The sequence below is a fragment of the Gadus chalcogrammus genome, chromosome 22 (genome assembly GCF_026213295.1).
Source record: "Gadus chalcogrammus isolate NIFS_2021 chromosome 22, NIFS_Gcha_1.0, whole genome shotgun sequence".
Classification (NCBI taxonomy): domain Eukaryota; kingdom Metazoa; phylum Chordata; class Actinopteri; order Gadiformes; family Gadidae; genus Gadus; species Gadus chalcogrammus.
The window spans coordinates 19,408,288-19,418,287 of NC_079433.1; the positions used below are offsets into that span (position 1 = coordinate 19,408,288).

Genomic DNA, 10,000 nt, shown 5'->3' on the forward strand with positions numbered 1-10,000 from the left:
GGACTATCTTGATTTAAAGGCTTGGCTAGACGCCTTTCAGGATATACTGAGAAAATAGCTCTTTTAAGAACTGACCTTAATGAGAGAGAGCTTGGCTTGTCATGGCCATGGACGCTCAATTATAGCTGGTTTTCTGCTTTTTTGTTTTTGTGACATGTTAATCTATAAACTAATCCGAATACTATCCAGCATTTAAGCAAAAGGCTTTCATCTAGCTAGTGACTGACAGAGAGCAGAGATACATTGAGTCATGTTGGAGCAGGCAGGGGTGAGGCGTGATGGGCGACCGATTGCACATATCAGGGGTATCACGTCTGATAACTAAACAGACCGTAAACTCTCCTGTGTCTGAGCAGTTTTTCAAAAGTAAAGGGTTTAGTGTGATATAGAAATCACTTCAGGGCCAACCGTCGTCTGTTCACCATAGCAGCTCCTCTGAAGGAGCTGTTTATAAAATAACGAGAACATATGGAGTCATGCTTCTGAGCGATGGAATAGAGAGCGTGCTGTACTGGGGATGTCTTAGGTGGATTCCTCCCTCCTCACTGATTTTGCCACTGTGTCACACACAAATACACTCCAGAAACCTGAGATAAGGATACGTGGTGTTCTGGTTACTCAGCAGAATCTGATGCTGTGTGTGTGTTGTGTGTGGTTGTCCATGTGTATTTGATTGTAAACACATGTGTTTGCAATCAAATTTCAATGTGAGTTGGTGAGTGTTGGCATCTCTTTGTTTTTTTCTGGTGTGTGTGTTTGTTTATGTTTGTGTGTCTGTGTTTGCGCGTGTCCTGGTGTGGAAGTGTGTGTGAAGAGCTTGTGGATTGCGGGCCGCTCTGACCTTGAGTTGTGTGCTTGCTCTCGCTGACTGCTTAGTCAGGGCCACCGCAGCCACATCTGCTCCTCTCAGAACAAACAGCACAGTTCAGATGAACTGCAGCACTGGATAGCAAGACCCAGTCAGAACCACACACACACACACACACACACACGCACGCACGCACACATGCACGCACGCACGCACACAGACACACACATACACACACACATATACACACACACACACAAACACACACACAAATTGCTTGCTTAAAACAAATGCATATAGATCCATCTATTTGTCTATCTATTTGCTATCTATTCATTTCTCTATCTATCAAGCAAACTATCTGTCTGTCTAGGAATTGCTCAATCTATCTCTCGCTCCATCTATGTACTACTCTATCTATTATTCTTCCTATCCATCTATATCCGTCCATCTATGTATCACTCTATGTAATCTATATATCTATCCATCCATCATTATATATATCCATCTATCTTTTGCCCTATCTATAAACAGTATATTTATATAAATCCATCTATCTGTCCATCTATTTTTGATTCATCTATCCATCTATCTGTCTATCTTCCTATCCAACCATCCTTCATCGATCTATTCGATGCATGCATCTCATAGATGAAACTATAACTCATTCCCTTGCTCCTTGTCTCCCTCTCTCTGGGTCTCTCTCTGGGTCTCTCTATCTCTCTGCAGTGCGTGAGAGAGAGAGAGAGAGAGAGAGCTTCTTGAGTGCTGGGAGCGTGCGCCGGGAGCGTGTGTTGGAAGTGTGCAGCCATGAGCAACATCTACGAGTCGGCCGAGGCCACGCTGGGCTTCATCAGCTCCCCGTGTCTGGCCAAGGTGGAGCTGCGCGTGGCGTCCCGCGGCATCTCCGACCGCGACGCCCTCTCCAAGCCCGACCCCTGCGTGGTGCTGAAGATGCAGTCTCACGGCCAGTGGTTTGAGGTAATGGCGGGCCAGGTTGGGGCGTTGGGGTCGGTGGGGGCGGGGATGGGGGCGGTGGGGCTCGAGGGTGAGGTTAGAAGGGAAGGGGTTGGTGCAGTTCGTTCATCTCGGATGGCATGTAATGATGACTGGCACAGCAAGCGTCCAAACCCCCCAAACTCCCCCTGCTCAGCATCCCTTTCCCCCCCATCGGGTGCAGGGATGCTGAGCAGGGGGGTTTCGCCGTAGCCGTGGATACACTTGTTCATAGCATATAAACGTATAACTCAAGCGCCTCGAAGGACCACATAATGGATTTAATTTGACGAGGAGCATCGATCGTACCTGGGGGGGGGGGCTCGCTCCACCTCTGTTTCCACCTGTGCTTGCAGTCCATTTTCGGTTTTCTAAATTACCTCTGTGAAGCGGTGCCCCTGCGCTAGGCTGCGAACCGTGGACCGTCAGCAGCACACAACAACACACACACTGGCGTCTTCAAAGCTTCACTTTATTCCCCAGGCCGTGTTGGCCGTTTGAACGGCAAAACGCAATTTCAGAGAAAGACGAGATGTGGGCCAAAAAAAGAGATTTGTTTTGACCTAAGAGAATGCAGTTGGAGTAACCCACTGGAATGAGCAGAGCCTCGAAGCGCCCCAATAATCTCCTTATATTGAGCGGAGGCAGGGTTCTGGATGCAAAATTCCCCTGAAACGTAATCCGGGCCAGCATTGATTATTGAAAAGCAGCAGCATTGCGGAGATGTTGATGATGGCACTGCAGCACTCACTGCTGACGTTGGAACGGACGTTCCTGCTCCAACCCCAAGCTGCCGATGTCTAGTAGGCACCGTGAGAGATAGGAGCAATAAGGCGCGGGGTCTATCGGATTGGGAGTGGGGAGTAGCCCTACTTTACCTTCTCCAATTCTTTTATTTCTTTACCTCTGGGGAAATTTAGGTGAATCCGACTGCATTATCTGCCTCATGAATATCTAGCTTAAACACGGAGGGAATATACCCATGCCCACACAATGGACCCGCCTATATGTAAGCACAAGCACGCACACACAAACACACAAACCCACACACACACAAACACACACACAATCACACACACGCCTATATATAGACAGAAAAACACAGAAACACATACGCACACACACATATACACACACAAACGGAATCATACACACGCCTATATATTGGACACACAAGCACACAAACAGACACACACACACACAACACACACACAAAGCCATAACAGCCATGCTCTATGAATGATGCACATTACTCTCACACATTCACATATGCAATCTCCACAGGGGCTGAAATCGTGTTTACAGAATGTAGTTCACTTTATATGCTCCTCGGAGACCCCCATAAAAGCTAGTTTGGCAATATTCAGTGCATTCTCCTTGTGTGACATCAGTTTGTGTGTGTGATTTTCAGTTTGTGGCTATATGCCTCAGGGTTATCGACTGGCTTCCAGTTTATAAGGAACTCAACAAAATTCCCCAAGATCGATCCATGCCACTCTCGACAACATTCCATTCACAATAACGTCTTTTAAATTGGTACCTACATTTGTGTACAGCATTTGAAGCATAATGAAAGAAAAGTTTTTTTGTCTTCCGGGCAATGACTTCATCTGCATCTTGTCAAAACTAACAAGACAACAGATTATCTGCATCTAGAGGAGTGTGGTGCTGCTGCTGCTGCTGTGGCTGCATCGTACACACGCATGCCACGTGAAATGTAATGAGGTTTGTATGTGTGTGTGTGTGTGTGTGTGTGTGTGTGTGTGTGTGTGTGTGTGTGTGTGTGTGTGTGTGTGTGTGTGTGTGTGTGTGTGTGTGTGTGTGTGTGTGTGTGTGTTCAAAGGTGGACCGCACAGAGGTGATCCGCAGCAGCATTAACCCAGTCTTCTCCAAAGTCTTCCTGGTGGATTTCTATTTTGAAGAAGTCCAAAGGCTCCGCTTTGAGCTCCTCGACATCAGCTCCGGCCACAACGGACTCCGTGACGCTGACTTCCTGGGGGCCATGGAGTGCACTTTAGGACAGGTCAGTACCCCTCCCTTTCTATAGCATAGGTCCAATAATAAAGAATATCACTAGACTGTAAAACACAGAAGTGGCCTCGTAATACCCTGTCACGAGGAGAGAATCACTAATCGTCCAGTAGCGAGCCGGGTGTACAAGCAATTTTCTAAGCTAGTCCATCTTATGACCAGTAAACAGTTTTATGGTCCATTAAACGGATCCATATCTCACCTCCCCTGAATGCTAATTGTTGTTCTGTCGGTTGTTATTACTTGTGGGAGTATTTGAAGAGCTATGAAGAGGACAAACACAAGGTCGTTGTTCATCACTGTTTATGTAGAGTCTGGTCTGTACAACGTTTATGCATGACAATTAATTCTGTGGCTGGATAAGTCCAACTTTTGGGATTTCTAAACATGCCCCATTGAACCTTGGAATCAGATACTGCATTACACCCGTCCATAAGTAATAAGTTATTATGTGTCTCGAGTCATAAGAATTGTGAGGTCTATTGAAATAATCAGCATAAGCTGAAGATAAAAGAGACAGAGTGGAAGCTGTGCAGAGAATCGTAATGAAATGTCTTCTCTCTGCCTCCTGCGTACCCATGAGCATTACTTAAAGTGCTGAATGAAACAGAAAGTAATGAATTTAATGTGGATTTGGAAAATATCTGGGGCAGGACAGCGTTATGGGGAGGCTGTCTGTCTGAAGACCAAAAGGTAATGAGTTCCATCCCCAAAGTCTGCAGCCTATCTCAAGCCTATCTCGCTGAACTTATCCGATACATGCTCTTAAAGCAGAGGAAATTAATGACCGCTATCTGAATTCACTGTAAGGTGCGATGGATAAAGGGCCTGCCTAAACGACTTGAAAGTAAATAGGAATTGCGTATGCTCATTCAATGGCAGAATACCCGTTTCAAATCTTCTCTGTTTTGCGCCAAGTAGTCATTAATATGTTATAATGGGGTCATTAACGTTATGAATAATACCCAAGGAAACACAAGGAGGCGGCAAAATATTAATAAGATCACGCCGGTAGAGTGTACAAGTAAGAGACAAGAAGAGGCACCTTTAATTAACACTGAAGAGGAATTGCCGAAAGAGTTGAGCAGATAGTCGAGAGAGAGAGAGAAAGAGAGAGAGTGAGAGAGTGAGAGAGAGAGAGAGAGAGAGAGAGAGATAGAGAGAAATACATGAGAGAGAGAGAGAGAGAGAGAGAGAGAGAGAGAGAGAGAGAGAGAGAGAGAGAGAGAGAGAGAGAGAGAGAGAGAGAGAGAGAGAGAGAGAGAGAGAGAGAGTGGGAGAGAGCGAGACGTCTGCAATCTGTAGACTCTTCAAAGGCTATTTCAGCGGCTATGAAATTAGATTATTGATGGGAATGTGTTTCGTTTCGAGGAGGTCAGATTTTAGGTTACGACAGCAGGACTTTGTGACACTTGACTTAATTCACTTACTTAACACCTCATTGACCTCCACGGGGGGAAATGAGTCTGCACACTTCACCCGAGGATGCATCTTTCAAAAATCCGCTCTAATCAGGTCAAAACACATATGACTAAGGTGGGACAGGTGTTACACAAGGGCCTGTTTAAATATAATATTTTTCATTAATCTCAAATAGAACAGACAAAAACACTGTTCTATGTGTATGAATGTAGGATGAAATGATGGCTGATCCCAAGGGAGATCTAGTTATTATTGAAGTAAACAGTTCCCTCCTTTATTTTAACCAAGCTGAGTAATGCAGACCTGTATCTTAGCTCTCTCCGATGTCCTGGAACCACTCTGCTCTGGGATCGTTTTATACGCCTGGCAGTCCTCCCCTCCCTTATCTCCTTGCTGTACTGAAACTCAAGTATTTGATTGACAGGAGAAGAGCTAGCAACAGGGATGTGCTGCAGTAGCAAGGTATAAAAGATTAGTAAAATACAATGCTATAGGTATCACTCCAATACAATTTCACAAAAATCATAGTGGAAGTACAAAAAGAAGGAGGGGTGGGGCTTTATAAAGACATGCAGAATCCATGACCCATTTTGCTAAGACCCAGAGCAACAGAGAGAGAGAGAGAGAGAGAGAGAGAGAGAGAGAGAGAGAGAGAGAGAGAGAGAGAGAGAGAGAGATTGTGGGGGAAAGAATAAATATACTACTGCTGATTTTCTGCCAGTGCTGACAGTACATCAGCTTATTCCTAGATCTAGATCATTTTGCGTGTGTGTGTGTGTGTGTGTGTGTGTGTGTGTGTGTGTGTGTGTGTGTGTGTGTGTGTGTGTGTGTGTGTGTGTGTGTGTGTGTGTGTGTGTGTGTGTGTGTGTCTGTGTGTTAGATTGTCTCCCAAAGGAAACTGACCAAAGCCTTGCTTAAGCAGGGAAACACGGCTGGAAAGTCCTCCATAACGGTAGGAAAATTACAGGCTGCGCACACACACACAGACACACACACACAAACACACACACACGCACAAACACACACAATGCAACCACACAAACACTCTCAGACACACACACGCACATACACAAACACATGCACACACACACAAACACACACACGCACACAAACACACACACGCACACAAACACACTCACAAACGCACAAACACACACCACACAACCAAACAAACACTCTCAGACACACATGAACAAACACACACATACACACACACACACACACACACACACACACGCACGCACACACACACACACACACACACACACACACACACACACACACACACACACACACACACACACACACACAGACACACACACACACACACAAACACACACACACACACACACACACACACACACACACACACACACACACACACACACACACACACACACACACACACACACACACACACACACACACACACAAGAAGAAAGAATAAGTGCTGAAACAGAGGACAAACAGATCAAACTGTGGATAGATGCTTGACAGTAATTTTGGCCCCTTAGAGGCTCATTTAAACACTAACAGGTGTTTTACAAATCGCTACCTTTTATTGCGGATATCGTTATTACATAAGCGCACACACACGATCAAACACACACACACACACACACACACACACACACACACACACACACACACACACACACACACACACACACACACACACACACACCATAACCAGCGTTTTCACTGAGGAGAGATAACAAGGCTGAGGATGTTAGCTGTTGGACATGTTGTTTTTCTCATTAACATCTCTATCTTGTGTCACTCTGGTTTCCCTCTCCCTCTCTCCCCTCTCATCGCTCCCCCCTCTCATCTCTCCAGGTGACAGCAGAGGAGCTGTCTGGTAATGATGATTATGTCGAACTCTCCTTCAGTGCTCGTAAGCTAGATGACAAGGTTTGTGTTCGTGTGTCTGGTGGGTGGGGGGTGTATACATGTATCGCTGTTTGTGTGTGCGGGGGTGGGGGGGGGGGGATGGGAGGGTATCTTTTGGGTTTGGTGGGTGGGTATTTGTGTTGGTATGGCTCTGAGTGGGCGTGAGTTAGTGGGCAAAAAAAAGGCGATGGCTGGTGTGGAATACCGGATTAGGAGACCGAGCACTCTGATAACGCTAACATATTTGACCACACACGCACAGACTAACACACGTACACAAACACAGAGACACACACTCACACACACACACACACACACACACACACACACACACACACAGCGTTAAGTCAAGTATTAGGGGGGTCATTCTGGGATTGGTTGGTGAATAAATTGCACCTCACCCCATCTCCCTCCTACATACACATGCAAACACACACACAGCCACACACAAACACACACACACACACACACACACACACACACACACACACACACACACACACACACACACACACACACACACACACACACACACACACACACACACACACAAGAAGAAAGAATAAGTGCTGAAACAGTAACACACAGTAACACGGTAACACACTCGTCCGCAGACCAACTCAGCCGTAAACCTAAAGTACCTTTTCCAACACACACCCTGAGAGACCCAGATGAATAATCCAAACCCATTGGAGGAGGGCAGGGCCAAGGAGGAGCGACAGGAGGGTGAGGCTTAGGAGGAGAGACAGGAGGGCGGGAACAAGGAGGAGCGACAGGAGGGCGGGGCTTAGGAGGAGAGACAGGAGGGCGGGAACAAGGAGGAGCGACAGGAGGGCGGGGCTTAGGAGGAGAGACAGGAGGGCGGGAACAAGGAGGAGCGACAGGAGGGCGGGGCTTAGGAGGAGAGACAGGAGGGCGGGGAACAAGGAGGAGCGACAGGAGGGCGGGGCTTAGGAGGAGAGACAGGAGGGCGGGGTTTAGGAGGAGCGACAGGAGGGCGGGGCTTAGGAGGAGAGACAGGAGGGCGGGAACAAGGAGGAGCGACAGGAGGGCGGGGCTTAGGAGGGAGAGACAGGAGGGCGGGGTTTAGGAGGAGCGACAGGAGGGCGGGGCTTAGGAGGAGAGACAGGAGGGCGGGGTTTAGGAGGAGAGACAGGAGGGTGGGGCCAAGGAGGAGGGACAGGAGGGAGGGCAGAGGAGGAGAGACAGGAGGGCGGGACTTAGGAGGAGAGACAGGAGGGAGGGCAGAGGAGGAGAGACAGGAGGGCGGGACTTAGGTGGAGAAACAGGAGGGCGGAACTTAAGAGGAGAGACAGGAGGGGGGGCAGAGGAGAGACAGGAGGGGGGGCAGAGGAGGAGAGACAGGAGGGAGGGCAGAGGAGGACTGGGGGAAACAAGGAAGGGAACGGAGTCAACAATTCTGCTATTCTTTACTTTTTGAAGGATTTACGCTGAATAAAGCCAACCGATCTGGTTTCAGTTTCTTATGTGTGTGTGTGTGTGTGTGTGTGTGTGTGTGTGTGTGTGTGTGTGTGTGTGTGTGTGTGTGTGTGTGTGTGTGTGTGTGTGTGTGTGTGTGTGTGTGTGTGTGTGTTTTTGTGGGCTTGTGTGTTTGTGTGTTGTTTCCTCTCAAGGATTTCTTCAGCAAATCGGACCCCTTTCTGGAGATCTTCAGAATAAACGATGACGGGACTGGTTCGCTTGTACACCGAACAGAGGTATTTAGGACAACCCACAAACACACGAAAACAGGCATTTAACGTCAGCAATAGCCTGTCTGCCTTTTTGAATCAATGTAATTTGGGTCAGTACTGAGGTTTTAGGAGATTGAGGAGAAAAAGCTGGTGAATCTCCATGAAGGTTTGTTACACATACGTTATCAATGTTGTCACAAAGAATAAAGTGCTAATTTACATTTTGGCGCAGGCAAAATTGTCTCTAGTGGCAGAAGAATGGGAACATAAACAGTGTATTCGTCAAACGATATAGGTATGGGAGGTTTTAGTGCAGCTGGGGGAACGGTTCCGATGGTTTCACTCTCATCGCCCGAGTCTGGGATGATTCCACTGGAGGTCTGAGTCATCTTCTTTAAAAGAGCTCACAGACACACTCACACACATACATTTGACCTACCTCCTTCTTTGCATATGCCTGTTGTTAAATAAAGTTGTTTAAGTGTGTGTGTGTGGTGTGTGTGTGTGTGTGTGTGTGTGTGTGTGTGTGTGTGTGTGTGTGTGTGTGTGTGTGTGTGTGTGTGTGTGTGTGTGTGTGTGTGTGTGTGTGTGTGTGTGTGTGTGTGTGTGTGCCTGTGGGAATGCAGACAGTGATGAACAATCTGAGTCCGGTGTGGAAGTCTTTCAAAGTGTCCCTGAACACATTGTGCAGCGGCGATGAGGACAGAGAATTGAAGGTAAGCTTCTCCAAGCAAGCTCACACAGCAACACTTTTACCTGATGACCATGGCATGAAAAATACCAAACCAGTTTTTCAACAGTTATTGCATGTGCAAAATCCAGCCGAGGAGGCAGTCAATGTGTGTTAATTAGGGCTGTCTATCTAATTGATCACAGGCTCTGTGATTAATTAATCTAAATTAATCGCATACTTACATTTTTCCGAGAAAGTATTTCAAAATAATTTATTTAAAGTAAATTATGGCATATGAGTGATTCAATGAATAATATACATAATAGACTTTAAAGTTCAATGTCTCTTTTGTTTAAAACATGTCTTTCAGTAACATACGGTGCATGTTAAGAACAAATTAATAACATTTCCATCTCACTCGCTTGAACGCCTGGACAAGTATGGCCTCTAGCGCCAGCTTCAGGGGCTGTGGCAGCTCGTACCTGC

The 10,000-nt window shown here is 46.8% G+C and overlaps 1 protein-coding gene across 2 annotated transcripts in view; it reads left to right on the forward strand.

Moving 5' to 3' along the window:
- Positions 1 to 10,000, forward strand: part of cpne4b (copine IVb) — a 30,721-nt gene that overhangs the window by 3,094 nt on the left and 17,627 nt on the right. For both annotated transcript variants that reach the window (XM_056583315.1, XM_056583316.1), the window contains exons 2-7: positions 1,538 to 1,789; positions 3,648 to 3,827; positions 6,138 to 6,209; positions 7,094 to 7,168; positions 8,782 to 8,865; positions 9,468 to 9,557. In XM_056583315.1, the coding sequence (XP_056439290.1) occupies positions 1,619 to 1,789; positions 3,648 to 3,827; positions 6,138 to 6,209; positions 7,094 to 7,168; positions 8,782 to 8,865; positions 9,468 to 9,557 (672 nt within the window). In that variant the 5' untranslated portion in view covers positions 1,538 to 1,618. The remainder of the gene's footprint in view (positions 1 to 1,537; positions 1,790 to 3,647; positions 3,828 to 6,137; positions 6,210 to 7,093; positions 7,169 to 8,781; positions 8,866 to 9,467; positions 9,558 to 10,000) is intronic.